This window comes from Dermacentor albipictus, chromosome 1, assembly GCF_038994185.2.
Source record: "Dermacentor albipictus isolate Rhodes 1998 colony chromosome 1, USDA_Dalb.pri_finalv2, whole genome shotgun sequence".
Taxonomy (NCBI): domain Eukaryota; kingdom Metazoa; phylum Arthropoda; class Arachnida; order Ixodida; family Ixodidae; genus Dermacentor; species Dermacentor albipictus.
In genome coordinates this window covers 418,966,913-418,988,163 of record NC_091821.1, presented here as the reverse complement: position 1 = coordinate 418,988,163, position 21,251 = coordinate 418,966,913, and the positions used below count along the sequence as shown (strand labels likewise).

General features: G+C 47.7%; 1 protein-coding gene across 4 annotated transcripts in view; it reads right to left on the bottom strand.

Moving 5' to 3' along the window:
• Pgant5 (polypeptide N-acetylgalactosaminyltransferase 5) overlaps positions 1-21,251 on the bottom strand; it is a 343,624-nt gene that overhangs the window by 23,332 nt on the left and 299,041 nt on the right. For 3 of the 4 annotated variants that reach the window (XM_065429901.1, XM_065429902.1, XM_065429903.1), the window contains 3 exons: positions 13,363-14,433; positions 4,294-4,462; positions 1,045-1,211 (listed from right to left, as the gene is read on the bottom strand). In XM_065429901.1, coding sequence (XP_065285973.1) covers positions 1,045-1,211; positions 4,294-4,462; positions 13,363-13,576 — 550 coding nt within the window. In that variant the 5' untranslated portion in view covers positions 13,577-14,433. Of the gene's footprint in view, positions 1-1,044; positions 1,212-4,293; positions 4,463-13,362; positions 14,434-15,247; positions 15,268-21,251 lie in introns of those variants that run through there. The other variant, XM_065429904.2, reaches the window with a different exon arrangement.

The following is a 21,251-nucleotide window of genomic DNA, read 5'->3' as shown; positions in this document are numbered from 1 at the left end:
TCCCTCTGTTAACACATTCCTGCTATAGCACTTATTGCAATGCAGTATGTACAAATAAATGCATAAATAATATTTAGCTAAAAAGAAAAGGTTCGGCTGAGAAATGCCTGACAGACTGACAAACTAACTAAATACAGAACAGTGTGCCTCTCTAGGTCCTTACTTCGAACTTCTGGCATAAGCTAAGCCTAAAAAAAACTCGTGCAGATCCAATGTCGGAAGCTATGCGAAGTGAAGCATATGTAAAGCAGTTAATTAAACACTTTACAGCTAACGGAGGTTTGTACAATCTGACGATGACAGGTATATGCACAGAAAAATATGACGTGTATCAAACAAAATTTAGGAGTTCTGTGCCTTTTTCTCATCGTGGGACATACCCATTCTGGAGGATTGGACAATCACGAGCGCATCCCTAGTAGCACTTACCAAATGGCTAAATCAAAGAAACTAAAGGAAGTTGAAGAATTCGTTAAATATAATGAACCATTCCACTAAAAGATAGGTATGCTTTAAAGATATTTGTGAGCCGACACTATAATCTGTTATGGACGTAGTGGAACCTACCCATACTGGAGGAGTGGCCAAGAACCCAGTGAAGAATACTCCGTGGTTAAATCAGTTCACCATTCCATTAACAGATCGATGTGCTTCAGTGATGTCTGAGTAGAAATTACATGTGGAGGTTTTAAGTAGGAAGTTGTGTTCTTGTTATGCAGAACAATGCTGGACATATGTGTTCAGCATACAATGTTTATTATATGAGCCACTTCGTGGGTACCTTCATATAACTTCTATGTGTATATAAACGAGTATATTTGGAAAGACAGCAGCTATAGTCAGGAAAGTCTTGGAAAGTTCGCAAAGAAAGCTTTGCTTCAGTATTTGTATAAAGCCCCGCCGCCTGCTTCTGCTGCATGCACCCTCCCATAAATGTTGGTGCAAGCTCCTGGCTCATCCTCCTTCACTTCCCAAAGAAACTCCCGATTGTATAGCTCCATTTTCCTTTTTTTTTTTCCAAGCATGCATGCAACAAACACACACCTCTTTCGCTGGCATCATCCACAAGGATGATCTCTTCAAGCAGTGCTCGCGGAGATGTCCTTATGACGCTGTGCACCGTTCGCAGCAGGGTGGACCAAGCCTCGTTGTGGAACACAATAACCACAGATGTCGTGGGCAGCTTCTCGGGGTACACCTTATCTTTGCATCTGCGGGGAGTGCAGCAACATCAAAATTGTCACAAGATGAAGAAGACACTGAAGATTAGTCTAAAGACGATGACGCTCAGGGACGTTGCGAGCTAACCACGATCTTGTCAGCTGCTAAAGTCATTGCAAATATTCAGTAAATATATTTTGTGCTTCCCTTCTCCTCTTAACTATATGTTTATGTGTCCATCTTGAAGCTCAAGTGTGAATGCATTACAGTATCCAACTGAAGTGTCATCACTGTCATTCATGTATCTTTATGCCATTTGACAAAGACGGCAAAATGTACTACACATATTAGCATACAAGATCTAACTGATTAGTTGGAGCCCCTCAGCAAACACATAATAAACTCTCTGAGAACATGCGATTCCATTGCAGTGTATTCAGCTTTTAAGGAACATATTAAATGCTCCTTTTACATAACATTACACAGCGCTAGACTCTGCTTGAGCGCAATGATAACAAACATGAAAACGATGTGGGTGTTTTGCCTTACACAACAGGCTCAAGGTTATTTAACACTGGGTTGCCACAAAACAGAAATGCTGTAGTCGACTGGCAAAGAGTTTTTGGAAGGCATGCTATAGCCTGTGCCTTAAGTACAAGCTATAGATGATGAAAAATAGATAACTTTACCGAAAAGAAGGATACGACACCTTGTAGGGATGTGTGCAACATTTAAGAGTAGTTTTCAGACAAAAATTTTGGCAGGCAGACGTGCACAGCGCTTCACTTCCGAGTGCCTTGACAAGTGAACTAGACAAAAAGAAATAACCTATTCACCAAACAATAAAAAAAAAATTCACACGGATCACATCTGCCAAAGCTAGAACGGGCTTAACTGGCAGTGCCCAATCCACCCATTAGAGTCCAGCATATTCAAGGCAGCATCTGTAGACAAAAGGGGAAATGATTACACCACTTGCCCTTGACAAATTGTCAGCAGGGACCGCATAAGTGTTAGCGAGAGTGATAGAGGTGGGCAGGAATACGAGGATATGGGCACAGGTCTCACCACGGCAGCTACAGGATAGCACTGTGCGACGTGTTTGCTTTATTTTGTTTTGTTATTGCTGTTCATGCAACATCTAATCGCTTTATGTTTTGAAGTATGCCTTCTTGCGTTACTTGCACACATCCATGTGACCAGTGTGCTCTCGAGGCTGTGCTGTTATAGCCATAGCCGAGTGTGTCTTCAGCAGCTTTTCCACTGCTGCATGGTCAGTTTCGGCTTTGGATCTATTGTTTTCAATTCTACATGTCCACCAATGTTGTGCATACTGACGGCCAAGTGTTCTTATGTACATAAACCTGCTTAAGTCAATATACTTTCTCTATTTATCCGAGTTTACTTCAGTCTCCTCAAATTCCTTCCATGGCACCAGCCTGCGATGTCGCATCCATGCTAAACATGGGTCGAGAATTTCTGTCATGTATAAGTAGCGGCCAATTGAAAGCCACATCAGTTCTCATTTGCTGGCACCTACTTGTCACAGTTGTCGCTGCCGAGTTGATGTTTTTCTCTACAGGGAAAAGCTAGTTCAATAACATGTTTCTTTTTATTCAGTTTATTCCTTTTTTGTCCCCTCATTCCTACACGGCATCAAAATAAGGGTAATGAAATTAAAAAACTGTATGCTGGCACAGACCAATTAGCAATCATCCATAATCCCTCATGTCAAATGTACAGCCAAAACATCAATAGCGTCGAACTTCACTCTGAAACTGTACAATCAAGTGATAGGCCATAAAGCTTGACATCATACAAACGGTGTAAACTGTGAATATGCTCCAATATGCACATTCAGCAAAGCATTAGAAAACAGTGGCAGTCAATGACTCGTGAGAATTTCATGCAATACAAGGTGTGTCTCCAGGCAACTTTCCCTTCCGTCTCTAGCTGTGCGTCGAAAACTTGGCCCCTTGAATTTATTTCATAACATATATTACCGTACTGTTCTTCATGACAAACTTATTGTGTCAACGCAATGTATGTCCCATCGCACTGATCATCGCCATAAGGTAGTATATTCCATTTTATAAAATGAAAACATTTGCGGAATCTTTTCTGCCACGCACAGCAATCAAGTGACCTGGTGACATTGCATCAATCATTGATAACCAACGTTTTCACGAGGCACTAACTGCCATTGTTTAAGTACAACATGCCTGTTTGAAATTTTTATTATAACTCACTGTATGTTGCTATTCTCTTTACGACCATATTTTTCCCATTCCCTTCTGTAATGCCGTTGGCCTCTAGGGTAAATAAATAAATAAATAAACTTGGGAGTGGCAATATACAGTGGAGTCCACTGTTAAGGGGAATATTCAAATGTGCAGCTCTCACTTTAGTGGTGCCTTAGCTGCAAGTAGCTGTAGAAGGAACGTCAGTGAGAATTAGGTCTCCGACTTCTTCCAGCACAGGTGTCGAAAGGAGTCAGAGCTACCTACCACAAGTTAGCTGCTGCATACCTAGGCAATTATACTCTTGTGAAAGAGGAAAATCCAGACATTCTCTACACACAGGTGTTCCCTTTAATAGTCGACAGCTCTGTACCACACACAGTGCAGCATAGGTCAGCAATCTCATTTATGAGTTCACCCTTATTTGCTCTGTACTCATTTCACACCATGCAATAGATCGTTAGTGATGATGAAGGGTGCGAGTGAACATGCAGCATCAATGTGTGGACATGCAGTACGTCGAGTGTGAGTATGTATGTGCGTAAGAGCCAGTGATTGGGAGTTGACGCACACATGAGCATGAGTGGATGCTGGCGAGTGTTAATGGAGGAATACGAGTGAGTATGAGTGAACACTGTTGAGTAAGAGTAGGAACGCAAGTGCGTGCCAACAAGCGTAAACAGTGGCCCAGCCAATTTTTTTCAGAGGGACACATACTTGACCGAGGACTGGGAGGGTGTAGACACTTCCTGGCTATGCCATTGAGTGTGAATGCACATGAGCAGGAGTGAGTACAAAGCCTACAAAAATATTGTTGAGTGAGTGCATGTGAGTACAACCGATTCTGGTTATCATATATGCTGTATGGTAACAGCACATATGGCATTCATACTTCTCTAGTCTCACGTCGGGCAGGGACCGGTTGAGGGCAATACGGTCACTGGCCAGGAGGTTAAACTGGTTGAGCTTGAACTTCTCTTTCTTGAGTGCCTCTTCTTCAGGGCCAATCTCAACACCACGGCCACGTTCCCCAGGCCAATCTGATGGGTTCTCGACAAGCGCTGTAATGTATAAACACGAGAACTTGGTCAACAGATGCAGTACAGTTTGCTGTAGTAGAAGTTCCACGAAAAAAAATAAAAAGTCGCAATTTCGCCCAAAAAGCGAAGCATCGATTGTGATAGCAAATTAGTAGACGGCTATACGAAGTAAGGATAATAGTTTATCGGCCGTATAAATGGGTAAACATGCATTTACTAACTAAATTAACAAGCATGATGTCAAACGCACACAAGCAAACATGAACATATCTAACTCGATGACTGGGGAAAGTCGCTGTCAAAGCGATAGAGTCACGAAGCGTGGCAGCAGGAGCGAGCGAATTGGTCTTCGTGCTGCCTCTGACGTGAACTGAGTGGCGAGAAAATAGCGCACACAAAGCTATCGGCTGCCGGTGCACCTCATGGCCTAGACTCTGCCCCCAACACAAATCACTTTCAAGAAAGGGCCTGCGTGCGTTCGTGCTATACGCAGCCCCCCCCTTCCTCCCCTCCATCCAGTGCCTTGCCTGCGACGGAAAACAGCGTGCTTCCTTCTTGCTTTCCTCCCTTGCACCTTTGAGATCGAGCTGCCATTGTTGGCTCACCCTCGCGCGCTTTCACTTGCACATAATGCATACGGCGCGCGGGGACGACGTTATCGCCCTTGGTCTTTACACAGAACATCAAGCCGACAGCAGAAATGCGCCTCGAGTGTTCTTATAGTTGCTATCGCAATAAAAAAAATTTATTCTTTTAATTCAAGAACTTCATGGGGGCTTGCTGATACATGAATCTAAATTATGAATGGCACAAAAAAAAATTAACTCAAGTGAAAACAACGGATTCCCAGTTTTCTGTACACTTGAAACAGCGCAACTTACGACACACACAATGAGTGTTCTTGGCAGTCGGCTGAGGTTGCAGCCAATTCTTTTCACCAACCCATAACTCTCATGTCAGGATCTACGCAGCAATCAAAAACTGGTTGATAAAATAAAATTACTGATTAGCTTATAATTAACACCTTTCGGGGACATGTGTATAACTGCAAAATTCCCGCTAGGTAGTACGCAATGCTAGCATAATAAACTTTTCAATTAACAACCTTTATGTGATATTTAATCGCCAATTTGATGCCAGCTAGCATGCAAAGCATACTCATTTGCTGAAAAGCCACTTATAAGAAGTTTCAAGAAATACGAACTCCGTGGCAATATCCACTGATGCCCCAGTCAACATGTTACCACACTGCATTTTTCCTCAACGAATGAGAAAGCATACATTTTAAAAATGTTCCTTGTGGAACTTTTGGTAGTCTGGTGGCAATTCACATTGTTACGGTTGGCATTTAGCAATGTTATACACAGCCTTTCTTCTCGGTGATTAATGCTTCACCGGCAAGCGTCCAGCTATGACAGGCCCTTAGATTGTCGTTTTCCCAGGACCAAGGAGCTGGCGACTAAATTAGTGTGACCAGAGCTGATGGGCAAGGAGCTGGGGACTAAATTAGTGTGACCAGCGCTGACGGGTGAGCTGAGCGCCCGCCACGAGGCTACACTGGACCCGGCATAACCTGTGACAAACAAAGGAGCTCACTTCGAGGCGACAACAGCCGCCGCCCTTCGTGGAAGCAATGATTACAGTGAAGACCATCCTATCACAACCTGACCTTGACAAGCGGACCGTCACGAATAGTCCACTAATTGATGAAGGGACCAATGTCGAGGACACTTCCATCGAAACAATGTTGACCCAGTGTGCCACGACGTCATTGCCTCAAACGCAGGGGCGATCGCGCAACATTGGAGGTGGAGTGTGGCGGAACGGTGCAACGTCACAGGCGGGATTTTGCGACCGGTTCAGTGATTGTGGTTGGCCGAGAAGAACAGTGAATTTTGCTGACGAGCGAAAGGGGGCAAAAGCCGCAATTTCACCCAAAAGGCAAAGCATCATTTTCAATAACAAATTAACACACAGCTATACGAAGTAAGCATAGTAGTTTTATCGGCCGTATAAACTTGGAAAAATTTGCTTACCAAGTGAATTAACAAGCATCACGTCAGCGTGCAGAAGCAAACATGAACGCATCAAACTCTATGAGCGCGGACACTGGCTGCAAAATGCTGGATGCTGTAATGTTTGGAGTTGGGCATGAAATAGATGCTAGCTGGCCCATGCCGTCATCCAACTTATCCACGCTGAGGACGTTGAAGGGCAGGACTGCTTCTCATCGAGAACGAGGAATATGGGATTTATTTACAGCATCTACATCAGAATGTTACAGTTCATCAGCCTAACATGACTGAAAGAGGAATGCACACCGAGGAGCCACCAACGGCTCCTTAAATACACTCTGTCCTCCCTAGATCCCAAGGTGAGGGAAAACGGCCGTTCGACCAAACGGAGCGTCCAAAGTCATCGTAGCCAACCCGCCTTTGAGGGAAAGGGTTTATGCACTCACTTCCGCACAGGTTTTACTGACCACACCGAGGTGAGAGGGCTCTCGCAGACATGGGTCCTGCCCCGAGCAGGCGCCTCTTTGATCCCAGAGCTGACACCGCAGACAGTGGCCGCCGCGTCTGTTCATTGACTGACCACTTATGGGGCCCGTGAGACCGCACCGCAAAACATCTTCCAGGAGTTCCCCTGCTCCAAAGAAACCGAGACGGCGACGGAGAATCCACTAACAATACTTGGTCTGCCGACTGCGTTAAGTCATAGCGGCGCCGAGGGGGTGTTAATGCGGCACATCGTCGCCCCTACAATACGAGTCGCCGCAGCAGGAAGGAAAGGGTTCCACAGTCGCTTCTGGGAAGTTCGCCACCTGCGCATCTGCAGCTGGCTGGGAAAATTTTGAAGGTCGGTACCCTTGCAGGCCATTCGTAACAATGCTGGTGTGAGCAAGCGTGGCAGCAGCAGAATGCGAAGTGACCTTTCTGCTACCTATCGCTTCAACGCAAGAGCAGCGAGAACAAAGCGCACACAAAGGTATGAACCGTCTGCAGATCCCTTTCAAGCATAGAGTTTCCTACAATATACTAGAGGGAACTCTGGCGCTGCAATCCTTGACCCATCATGGGAATGAAGGGAAGTACATGGGTTTGTCTGATCTTCGTGCTTGTTGATTCAGAAGTTCTTGTGGCTTTGTTTATGATGCTTCATTGTCGTAAATTTCAGAGCAATCTATACTCTTCGAAGTGCTGAAGATGCTGCAAACACGCACAATCGCTACTGATTGCAACGACTGAGCTTGTCGAAGCGGCCACATCGAAACGCGCGAAGCGTCTCAAGGCACTGGCATGTCCGCGACAAATTCATAAGGGGCGTTTCACATCGCTCGTCGACGCATGCGCTTGTGGCGTAATGGTTTCAGTATCAGGCTTCTGTGCTAGAGTTCCTGTGCCATGTGACAATTTAAATAATGTTTATGTAATTATTTATTATGGAGTACATTGTTGAAAATGACGAGTTTACAAAGTCAAAAGGCCATTTAAAGGGACCCTGAAACGATTTTGGCGATTTTCTACAAATGTACTGAGTCTTTAAAGTAGGTTCTTCTGATCATTAATTGATGCACCTAAGTGCTCTGCGTAAAGCGTGTAATTTATTATGAGGTTTTAAAAATACACATCGCTGCCGATCGCAGCGCACTGCTCGGCGGAATTTTAAGCCGCCCCTACCCATATGATGCAAATAACCCATATTACGTCACATGGGCGAGCTATCTGATTGGCTGACCAGGGCGCGTGGTCGATAATTTTTCCAACTTTATGGTGAACAAATGATGCTCATAATAGTTGGAATGTTAGTTACTTTGTTTTTGTAAAAAGAAAATAACTTAAAGAGAATACACAAGAATAGTTTTTTAGTACACTTCAGCACTTCCGGCACACAGCAAGTGTCGTCTGCTTGTGTTACAACGTACTCCATAATGACGAGAGCTCCGCGGTCAGAGTCGGTCTCAGTCTTTTCGCGAGCACTATGATTCGACTTTGTTGCCTTGTGGACTGCAAACCTAGCGACCTGCAAACCGCGAGTCCAGTATTAGGGCAAACGCAAGCTCAAGGGGACAGGGTCTGGCCGCTTGACTGTGCCGGGATGAGCCACGAGATGAGCAGAAGGGCAAATGTGAACGGTCTGCACGGTGCAGCCACCTGGTGGCACAGAGCTCAACCATACACAGTAGCAGCAACGAAGTGTATTCTTTGCTGCTGGTGTGTATTTTTCGCAGGAGTGTAATCATCAACACATTGATTTAAAAATGTTTAAAATGCTTTACACTTGGTTAGAGCAATATTAGCGCTTTGTTTGACTGGTTAAGCGCTGCGCCAGCAAGTGTCTGGACCGTGCAGACCGATCAGGCTGCTCACGTACGTCTACGCTAAAGTTCCTTCATCAGCTTGAGTTTATGCCTCCAGTCATTTGCCGAAATGACCAGCTTGCCTGTTTTTAGCGGAGTACCAGACACGTTCGGCGCTACGACAGAATGCTCGCAACGCACGCTGCTTCGATAGCTCTCGGTCGACGGCCAAGCGGCTAGCGGAGAGGTCTCGCGCGGGAGGGGGCGTGCTCCTAAACAACCGGAAGTGAGCGATGTGACGTCGCATCGTGACGCTGAACCAGTGAAGGCGGAGCTTAGCGCCGCTCGCTCGACGAGCGAGTTGAGGAGGAAAAGCATAGCTAGGGAGGAGGGTAACTTCTAATCGCTTGCAGCTCCATTAATACGTAACGCTTCACTTAAATTGTGGTGCGAATGTTCTACTTAAGCTGTACCCTACGCGCCTACAAAATTTGTCCGAACCGTTTCAGGGGCCCTTTAACGCTAGAACGACGAAGCTTAGGCAAATCCATGTATTTCCCATAATTCCCATGCTGGTACAGCCGCTTCCACTGCGGCTCCCGTAGACACTAGCGCCAGAGTTCCATCTAGTAATTATCGTATGAAACTCTATACTTTCAAGATACGGCGCGCGCGAACGCGCCCGGCCGTGCAAAGTGCACACTTGTTGGCAGAGTCGAAGCAGCCCCTCCCCTCCTTCCTCCCATTACCCCACGGCCTCTCGCGCGACGGAAGAGGGCGCGTTTGCTCTCCGCTTTCTCCTTCGCGCGCGCCGGATTGAACCACGATAGCCGGCTTCCCTCGCGGGCTTTCACTGAGCATACGACGCGCGGCGACGGTGTAATCGACCTTGGACTTTATACGGAACATCACGGCGAAAATTGCTATCGCAATAAAAGAAGTCCTTAAGAAGCAGACCTTGAGTGTTCAGCGGGTGCGCTCCTACTCGCGCGAGTGCTCGTACGTGTGAACCATTACCATGTAAAATTGTAAATAAACCCTCTTCCCATCTTTTGGACATCGCACCGGATCTCTCGATCGCCCGGCACCTGGCACATCCCCAGCCACGGAACCGTAATGGCCGCTCAGGCATTCAGTCGCAACAACTGTATGACAGCGGTGGGATAACGCTACCGTGGGTCCTAACAACACTTACAGCGCTCTTGGAATATCATAAACGTGATTGGCTTCGCCGTGGCCCGTGTCATACGATATATGAAACCCGCTAAAAGCCTGCACGATGCCTGCACTAGCGCGTGCAGGGGCCCGGCGCAACGGCAAATCAAAGCGCTCTGCAGTGCGAAGTCGAAAACACATGTTTCTGTACCGGTAAATCTGAACGAAACACCAGGGGCGCGCTAGCTAGGCCTGACCTTCGCGCTGTGCTATGCTACGACCTGATCGCCCGGTGTGAACGACTCTACAGTGACTCTAGCAGAGGCTATCCGACTATATACATCGAATTGTAAATCTTGAGGCAACAGTCGGTCGGAATTATATAGATTTAGAACGACAGAAAGCTGAGCTAGTTGGTAAGGATTCATTATGCAAAAAGGTGAGGCGTGCAGACCGGACACAAGAGAAGTGGACAACACGAACGCCGTTTTCAACTGAAGGGAGCACTGAGGCGAAAAGAAGAAAGACACAAAACTCATCTGCGCAAGCTCTGGAATGATATCACCACGTGTAAGTCAGGTACATGTGCCGGTCTACGTGAGAGATAGCTGTTAAGATACTTGATCTCTTCTTTATGTAAAGTAATCGAAGGCTGACTCACGCACGCACTTCCACCATTATAGATATGCCATGCCTCTACCAAAAGACGCGTATCTTCATTCTTGTGCCTGTACAATATCGTGCACTCATCCCACTCTGGCGTGCAGTTACAATCTTGGCAATGTAGGGAAAGATTAGAAGGCGATCCACCGGTTAAAGACCTTTTATGTTCCATTAGCCTCTGACTGATACACCACCCCGTTTGCCCCACGCGGAACTGGCCACAGCTAAAGGGAACTTTGTAAACCAAACATATACGGCAGTCATGGACAAGCATTCACAGGACTCCGGGTGGTAGTAATGCAGCACCCAGGACTGCGACGTCTCGCAGCATTTAAAGTGTCATACTTAACATCCCTCTTTCTCAACGGCGACGACGAAATGGTTTCAGCGCCCTCTTGCAAAATCTAGTGGACCAAAAACGTGACTAAGCTACAGTGAACCAAACCATTCACGGCCGTATGCTTGAGGCTTAGTCAGTGCGGTATGTCTTTTTTTTTGTCCAGATATAACTTGTAGCGTAATTTTAAAAATATATAGATTAAAAGAATATTCAAGAGAGCGCAGTAGACCTCGGGACACGTTTCATTTATTTCGCAATGGGGCAGTGGGTGCAGGCAGCACGGCGCTTGCAACAGACGTGAACCGATGGCGAAACAAAGATGGCGCACATTTCCCTGGCAGAAGGCAGATTTGATTGTTCCAGGTCTGTGCGGCGGCTGCGCGGAGCGACATTATGGGTCTCCCCTGCAGACCTTCGTTCACCCAATAACGAACTCTGGCGAAAAGAAGAAGGAGAAATTAATGTTGCGCAACAACTAAGCATTTAACCTGAAGGAAGAGAAATCCCACGCATGCTCCACTGACGACGAACATCGCTCGGATCTGCGCCGACCTATACATCGCCAAATTTAATTCCGAAGGCGAAGTCAGCGGAAGGTACAATAACTGGAGGACGCTTAAGCTTCGCCTTCAAGAGTGGAACGCGACAGCGTTCCCGTCGACCCGCCAAGGGATGTAAGACAATGGGCTACTGCGCAGCGACTACGCGCCCCGCATCGGACGCGGTGAGCGTCGAGCAACGCGGCGTTCGGCGCGGCAACGAAATGTGCGCCTGAGCAAGCGATGCACGCCTGAGCCTTAGAAACAGCTCCTTTCTAAGGCAACACCGCATTCACTAGAGGCGCGTTTGTACCGCTTTGAAGCATCGAACTCGTGGCTCAGTGGTAGCGCCTCCGTCTCACACTCCGGAGACCCTGGTTCGATTCCCACCCAGCCCATCTTGCAAGTTGTTTTTTATTCATGAAGTGCCTGCTGGGATTTATCGCTCACGGCCAACGCCGCCGACGCCGCCGACGACACCGGCTTTTCTGCGACACGAGCTCCTTAACGCTGTCGCGTTAAAACGCAGCACGCGGCGAAGGCACGGAAGGAAGACACGCGGGAATAGAATAGCGGAACATGAGTTCTGGCGCTTTTGTCGGCCGGCAAAGGTTTTGGCCGAGCTTTCGTCCCGGCCTATAATCATTAATTTATTTATTGATACTGACAGCCTTTGCAGGCTATTACAGGAGTGGAAAAAAATACATAAGTATACATGGGCATAATTTCAACATCCATATCCGAGACGATATACGAACAAACGCACTGGACAAGGAAAACAGCTAAATTAACGAACAAGAATACACAGCACACAAGTTGAGGGAGGTACTTGTGCTACTGTCTAGGCGCGCTGTGGTGCATGAATGATCCGACGCGTGCAATACAGACATCAAGGGAGTCACTTCTCACGATTGAGTCAGCCAACAGGTTCCACTCTTCAATAACGCGAGGAGAAAAAAGCTGTATTTAAAACAATCATTATGAGAAAGTAGCACAGGAATGTAGATACTGTAGCGATGTCTGAATGGTTCGTCTGGGTGAGCTGTATAAAGTACTGGGCTGTATTAATGTTAAAGTGACCGTGAATTAGCAAGAAAAGAAACTTCATCCTTTCAACCTTTGTTCTGCCTTCAAGAGTTTCAAGGTTTGCTTGTTTACCTAACTCGGTCGGAATCGTTCAGGAACGAATGTAAACACGGTGCGACAGCTACATGGTGCGGCAGTCGAACCCGGCTACCACGAAGAGGCTTGGCCAATGTGCTAAATATAGTTGATATGTCAGGCAATTCGATATACCCGAACTCGCTCTGACCAGTCGTGGCTCGCGCCCCCTACCACGCGGGATAATCGGCTGAGCCTGTATACGTAACCCGTGACGATGATGGACGGCAATGCTACATACAGCGAGCGTGTGCGATATGGCAGAGTCGGCAAAGCAAGATGGATAAATTTTGACCATTAACCCTTACCAGGGCTGAGGGTAGCAGAATTTGCTTGCTGGCAATTAAGGCATCTTCTGCTTTGTTGTGGCGCAGGCAGAACGACCAGACACACAGAGAGGGACGTTCGACAACACAAAGCGCTTGCCACGGATTCAAGCCACGTTCACGCATACTGTGTCCCAGTTACCGTTAGCCAAGCCGTTAAAATAAAACAAAAATGAAGAAAAAATGCACAGTGCAGGATACAATTACAGAACTTGTGGCGTTCATTTGTCACAGGTCCGGCGACTGGACCCCGTAGGTCTTATAACCATATCTTGCACCGTGTGTTTTTTTTTCTTCAGCTTTGTTATTATTATTATTACAACAGAATGGCTAACGCTAGCTGGGACACCCTGTACAACACAGCACGCGGCATCACTCTTTCACAGCATGCAATATGCCCCACGCCAGAGCGACGGGACAAGTGCGGAACTCCTCACCGACGGGCATCCAGCTGCGGAACTCGCCGCGGGGCGCCTGCAGCGACCTGGCGGACGGCAGCCGCTCAGCCGTCGAGCTCGACTTGGCCAGGCAGCCGGAGCCTATGCACTCGGTGTAGTACATGAGCAGCAGCGCGGCCACGCAGAACCACACCAGCGACGTCACCAGCACCACCTTGCACGTGTGCAGCCGGAGGACGCGCACTCGAAGCATGGCGCCGGCAGAAGGGTGCTTCGCGGTCTCTCACGCACACAAAACGCACGCACACACGCACAAAAGATATGGCACGGCCAGCGCGCGCGTAACACACACGCACGAAGTACGGGACCGGCCGGGGGCAGTGAGTTTCCCTGCCGGCACGGCGGATGTAAGCGGATGCCTCACGCCACCGACGCCGCAACTCCAGGGACGACGTCCCTGCGCCTCGGGTGAACAAAGAACGGAACCGGCGCGGCGTCGAAGCCGTGCAGCAGAGTACACGCGCGCCCGGATTAGCGTCGGGGTCACTCGTGAACGGATTGCCGCGTCGTCTTGTTCCTTTGTCCCGTTTTCGATCTTGAGGAGGAGAACGTCCTAAGGAGCATCGTCGAGCGACTCGCACGGCGATGATGACGACGACGGCACCCGTCCATAGCACCTCCGGACGAACCACATCTTCGACGAGACCCGTAGCGCGGCTCAGCAGACGGGAAACGAAGGCAGAGCGCGACTTCGGAAAAAAGATGAAAGCGGGGAAATTAGGCTAACAAAAAACGCTTTGTTCCCGTTAACCTTTTTTTAGGCCCTCCTTGTAGAGAGGAAGAAAGAAAGAGCGACGTTGTAAAGAAAGAAAGCGAAAGAAAAGAAACTAAAGCAACTGAGGTGAACGAAAGCTACGTAGGTTGGTCATAACGCGAGCCTGGCCATTGCCGTGCGAGGTGCGGCTTCGCGGTGGCGACAACAGGTCTGACGCAACGTGAAGCAGTTGAAGCAGGCGGTGCTGAAAGGCCCGTGTCTCAACATTGGCGCTGAACTGCTATCCGAGCCAGCTTGTCAGATGCTCTTCTCAGCACGTCTTGCACAGTTTCATCCTGGGAGGGAAGAAAAAAAGAGGAGAAAAATCAATGCGGACGTTGAAAGCATGCCAACTGGCATCACACGTTCCAGCTTATGTGGTATAGCTCGCCTTGTCCAGCTGACAGACTAGCTATTACACATACACTTGCCGCCGATCAGCGGTGGTCTGTTATGCTGGTACACATCGGGCCGCGCTATGATAAAACGCCCATTAACGTGTGGAGCAGCAGGGCACGGAAACACGACACACGTAAATAGAATACACGGACAAGACAACACGCTGCTTTTAACGTGTGAAGCGGCGGTTGTCACGTCCGATTATTCTACTTCTTTGAGTCGTGTTTCTGTGCCTTGGTGCTTCAGACGTCGAGATGATTAGTCGCCAACTCAACGAGCTGTCGACATCGAGAAGTAGCCTAACAGACCACCGAGCGAGCTTGAGCGAGTGCGAAAACGTCGCGATACCCTGCTCACACCAGAACATAAACACCTCCTGGAAAACTAAACCAACAATAGTTTGCAAAAAACGCTTTGTGGTGAGTTATTTAAAAGCGCTCTGAGGCGTGCCAGTCTTTTACCTACCCGCCGTGGTTGCTCAGTGGCTATGGTGTTAGGCTGCTGAGCACGAGGTCGCGGGATCGAATCCCGGCCACGGCGGCCGCATTTCGATGGGGGCGAAATGCGAAAACACCCGTGTACTTAGATTTAGGTGCACGTTAAAGAACCCCAGGTGGTCAAAATTTCCGGAGTCCCCCACTACGGTGTGCCTCATAATCAGAAAGTGGTTTTGGCACAAAAAACCCCATAAAAAAAAAAAAAGTCTTTTACCTAAGGTTTCGAGGCCCAGAACCTTCACGTCACGCAAGGAAAAAGGAGGAGAAAAAAAGACTAAAGAAGGATGGTGCTTCATGGCGTTCACACTACCTCTGCAATCGGGCGGAGCGCGGTCTAATCTCGGAGGTGATGGCGTCACCTTTATGGTTACGACAGCTTCCGCGAGGCCGCCGCTGGCGCGCCAAAGTGATCGGCGCAATAGGCGCGTGATGCGTCGTTCCCGTTGTTGCAACACCTCGCCCGTGGCACTGTGATACTTGAAACGGTTGTAATACGCATTGCCGTAGCTGCTTTTGACGTGATAGCGTTACGGGCCTCGTGTCGCAGAAAATCCTGCGTCGACCGTCTTTTCGGCAATGATCATTTCAAACCGTGAATACCCAACCACGCAGGCCCTCCGTGTAGCGCCAGTAAGTTACTGAACTAATTGAACTTCTCAAGTAAAATGCGTTAGAAAAATCGTAAAGTACGACTTATACACAACCTACAAACATGATAGCGTCGGATTGTGATTTGAATATACGAGAAAACATGATTCTGTTACGCGGAAATTCAGACCTCATTTAACGCGATAGCGTTTTCCAGCTGCCGTTTGGGATCTGTCTTAGTAGGAGCGGCGCGGCCCCCTCGGTTCCTTGCACGCTATCAAAAAAAAAAAGAACCACAAAGCTCGCCTTCGTGCAAAGCGCGAAGAAGACGAAGACACACACCACAGGGCTCGTCCTGTCGTGTGTATTTTGCTTTGTTGTCTTCGTCTTTGTAGCGCTGCTTCAATTTTTACTCAAGATGAACCAGCTCGCCCAAATCAAGTTCATGCATAGCGTATACGCCGCCAGCGCTTCCCCGGTAAGCATTACGATTACGTAAGCTGCAGTTGCCGGGAAGCGTGTGAAGCACTCGGGGATCGTTGAATGCTATTGCGTTCTCCTCTTAAAGGCGAAGCTTAAACGTCCTCCAATTTTTTTCTTCTTTCGTTTCACAGTACACGCAATATCGGGCGAACGAAAATCGCACATTACATGTTTAACCTATCATCATGGCGGCACTCTTGTTCGTCAAGTTATAGTTAACTATAGTGGTAGTCGCGTCTCGTCGACGAAGTACACAAAATTGTCGCATCGAGGCGATGTCATCGGTGCCGTTCAACGAAGAGAAACACTGGGTCAGTTTAGATAGACAAAATATTCTTTGAAAACTAAATTTGTGTTCATTTCGTGGTAGCATGTTGGTTATTAGAAGATGGAACTGAAGGTCAAAGTTACTTGTTTTGAATTTCGAGCTAAAAACCCCAGTGCTGGCACGTCAGCATGAGGTCACGGATTTCGAAGCATTTTTTTTTTCGTATTTGGGTCATATAGTGGGTCGTAAAATGTTCTTGAAACTTGCTAACATTCAATCTTTGGATATTTTAGAATGCGATGTATTCTATTCTTTTCAAAAATGGCTGCGGCTTAGATCAGCTGAGATCAGCAAAGCGAAAGCTTGGTTTAGCCTGGTTAAGTCTTGGTTTAACTTGGTTCACCTTTCATTTAGCTGTAATTGTTATACTTAGGTATACAGCCACCGTTAAGCCAGGTATGACGGCTGTGCCTAGGTCGATGGCTAGACGGGACTGTGATTAGGCTTGGGTAGACACGCATCGCTCGACGGTGCGACGCCTGCTGTGCCATAGGGAAAGCGCAAGCGCTAGACACGCAAAGAGACGCCGCGAACATGCGCAGCGTCGAATCACAAACGGGCAAGGCACGAACGTGGTCGCTACATTGATCTCGACGGTGTGACGCCTGTTGCATTCCGGACCCTCCCCAGTGAAGCAGCTCGCCGGGCGATATCCACGGGGTGGTCAGATGCCGCTTGGTGACGACGGCTCAAAGCCTTCCGCTGCCGCGCAGCGCTCAGAGAAGATGGCCCGGCCTCGCTCACATTCATGGCCAAGCCTTTCTCTATGGCCAAGCTAGCACCGACTAGGCGAGCGCGGCGCTCCTCTTAGACAGGCGCGCGGCGAGTCACGTGGTCAGCCGGCGACCCAGCTGGGGAGAGCGCATGCGCCAAGCCGGCGGCGACTAGCGCACGCCGCAGCAACGGAGCTCGGCGCGGCGAGTCGCGTGATGCGTTGCCAAGGCTACGGCGCAGCTGCAGTCAAATGAAGGCCAAAGTGACAGCGAAACTCGGCTCGACGAGGTTAGAAAAGCTTTGGCTTTAAATAATAAACAAAGAGAAAAACTAATTAGGCCCGGATAGGCGCCGGCGAATTCCATGACGCCATGGCTAGCTGGCGCGAGAACTTCAAAACGGGGCTGCCACCTGGCTTTCGTTTTTTTTAGCCTTTTCTGGCTTAGCAAGCCTCTTCTCACGGCAAGAGTGACATTTTTTTTTTCGTAGGGAGGGTGAATTACTAATGCAGCTGAAATATTTTTTTTTTATTTAGAGCGTTCAAGTGCAGATCTAGGAGTCAGATTAAGATAAACTGATGCAACGACGAAGATTGTGTAGCTATACACTGCAGCACAGGAACGCACGCACACACAGAAAGAGGGGGCGAAGAAAAGCGAGCAACTTATGACGCAACCATAGGGCCTATAACCTTCAGAGTCATCGAAAACCGCGGGACATGGCCAGAGCGGCAGTCGCGCTATATATATGCACCGCTCCTCCATTACCGCGGCGATGCAGAGAATCGTCACAGGTGATTAACGACAGGAGCGTGCACCGCGGCTTAGCGGCGCAAAACGACCGCGAACGCGACGTGAAGCGCCGCTTAATCAAAGTTGCGCCGCGGTTGGTTAACCTTCCACGAAAACGAAATGAGCCGAAAACCGCGCAAACTGGAGAGTCATGGTGCGATTCCTCTTTTCTTTTATTTCGGTTCTTTTTAATTCCCCCCCCCCCCCCCCTACGTTTCATTAGTATCGTTTGCGCTCGAACGGAGAGTATGCGAAATCCCGCATAAGGCTATTTACCATATGGGAAGCTCAGAGAATATTCACGCTATACGAATGCTGCGGCGATGCTTAATATTCATATCTGGCAGTTTGCGCAAGACGCGATTGCAAAAATATGCGAGGTTCGTTAGCTTCACAAGGCGCGTCCCTGCAAGATTAAAAGTTTAATACATTTGCGCACATATGATGCAAATTTTGTCTGCAGGCCAATCCCGAGCAAATCTTACAGACTTCATTCCAGGATAAGAAAACGGTAAGATGTGTAGCACCGTGAGCATGGTCACCATTGCAAGCAATGAGAGAAACATGAGGCAATTCGACCTCTTCATGCGCGGAATTGTATTTCTACGCCAAACATTATTGTTGCTGGGCAAAAAAAGGAGAAGGGATGAGGAGAGGAAATTACGTCTATCTAACATAACCATGCACGACGCCTGAACTGGTTAAGTGGAAAGCCCGAACGGTCGCTTAGGGCTCAAGAAGAAAGAAATGAAAGGAAGAAAGAATAGGCGCTGTGTCTGGCGCTATCGGATGTTGAGGAGCCACTATATATGGAGTTTTTCTTTTTTTAACTGCAAGAAATACTTAACAATTGCCTGATACATACAACACAATTATAACCCTTCAGCTAAATTACTCGACGAGGCGTCCATTACTTCAACGAGAAATCGATTGAATTGTTATCATTACAGTAATTAACTTTTTAACTTATTTACTTTACTGCGCACATTTCAGTCTACCAATTCTAACCAGTGAGTTTCGAACACACATCGACTTGGAACGAACCTTGAGGACGGCACCAGTTTTGACATACGCGCCGCTGCGGTAAAAAATGCACTGTTGTTTCTGTTATCCCCCCCCCCCCCTTTCTTTTTATAAAGAAAACACTGTTTTTATGCATTGAAGCACAAAAGTAACTGGACCGCCAACGTACTTCATCGGACAAATAGAAATTTAATATCTCGAAACTGGCGTAGTCCTGAGAATTCACCGGCTACAATTCTTAAATTGAAACACGTGCCGCAAATTAATTAAAAATTATTTAGTGTAATATGTTAATTCCTCAATTAAGCCTTTTGATTTCTTGTAGAAGTAGTAGCGTCGAGTAATTTATCTCAAAGGTTAGAATTGTGCTATCTATCATAGGAAAATTTTAAAGATTTGGTGCAGCTCTATCAAAAAAGAAAAAAAGAAAAAAAACACCACGGTACAGATGTAATGGCGGAAAATAAAAGAGGACTTAGAATACACATACACGATGCATATGAGCGCTGGTGTTCGGTCGTCAGCGTTCTGACAACCAAACACCATCGTATCTTGCACTGAGTTTGCTCTTTCTCATTTTTTTTCCTTATTCAACAACTTGGCTAACGTTAGCTGCGATATCCTATATAACTACATCTACGTCGCCTTGAAGCATACCTAAGCATACGTCGCCTTGAAGAAAAGTCCACTTGTCGAAACGTTGGCTCCTGCTTTCACCTTGTTCTCGTTTTGCTCATCGTCTTGAATTTCCATCTCCCGTATTCCCCGTGTTTTCCCTGTACATCTACGAGAGTTGCATAACAGCGCGTAATTCCAGTTTGCCGTTGGCTGGCCCTTCGCCGCGGTTCTTAGAATGAACTCAGTTGGACGTTCGCTCTCGCAATCCATTGTAGGGGTTGGAGGACGGACTTCGGGATGAAGAACCCAAACTTGGGAGTATTTATTCTACATTATATACAGGGAGGTGAGACTCAAGTAACAGTCGTACTGTCATTACGGGCCGGCAGCAACTCGGACGCTGCGGCCGCGGCAATAAGTTCGAGAGAGGTGAATCAGGGAATCAGGGAATGCTCCGGTCTCTCTGGAACGCTTCTTATAAACCCTTCGAGCACTGTAAATCACGTCATGTTTGACCAATAGGAGAGTCCGCTCAGATGACGCCATTTTCAGCCAATGGTAGGCGCCCGTGTCGCGGTGTCACACCTGGCGGCTCTCTGCGGTCTTGCCTCGCAGACTGGCAATGCACTTCTTCTAACGAGGAGAAGGGAAGGGGCGATCATGCTCCATTGTCCGAGGGTTCACCTGCTCCCGGTGCTACGGCCCCTCAGCGGTAGCAATTGTCTTCTTCAAAGGTGATGAAGAGGTACGCTTGGACCTTCCCGGCACGTCTGGCTGTCACGGCGCATTACCGCCGTCTTGGTTTGCACCTGTCTTGTGGCCTTCAACTTGTTTGCCTGAGCGCTCCTCTGGAATGTGCTTTCCTGCTTCTGCATTCCTCAATTAGCTGTGCTGCGTTTCGAAGTGGTTTGGGGAACTCGAAGTAATCGCAGGAAACAGCTCCATATCTAACACCATGTATACCTGCGTCACATCTCATTTCGCGCCACTGTACCTTACATTAGGTGCTATCACGCTCAGTGTGAGCTACAACGCGAAAGCGCGTGGAAAAGCGGTCATGCATTATAGCTCATACTGAGCTCGATAGTACACATATGTACCGATCAGCCCAAGCGACAGTAGCATCGAACTTTCGAACTTGCCGATGTAGTATTGAACAAGTGAAAAAAAAAAGCAATATAGTATTGAACATCGAAACGAGAACGCAAGGGTATGCGACTATACAGGTATATGCTTCGTCCGAACCTCCTCGTGTGATACGCCAGTGTTCGTATAGAAGAAAACAAGCAATTTTTGTCTGATGCAAATACACGAAGCTCACTTCTCTTTCTCTATGTGGGCATGTGTTCGTGCACGGACGATTCCGTTCGCGTTTTGTTTCTCCATGAGATTGCATAAAGAGGAAACGAAAAAACTCGTCTACAAGCGGGCCTGCTGTCATTGCTTCGTTTCTCAGAAAGTGTGGGCACGCGCTACAAAGCATTGCTTGTTCAGAACAATAATTGATGTTCGGAACAGAATGTTCAGGAACACGATTAAAAAAAGAAAAGAAAAAGACAAAAACAAACAAAGAAACAGCGCGAACAACACAAGACGCAGGAAAAGAGGCAGACAGGACTATAGCGTTGGTCCTGTCTTGTTTCTCTTTCTGTGTCTTATTGAGTCTATCGCGG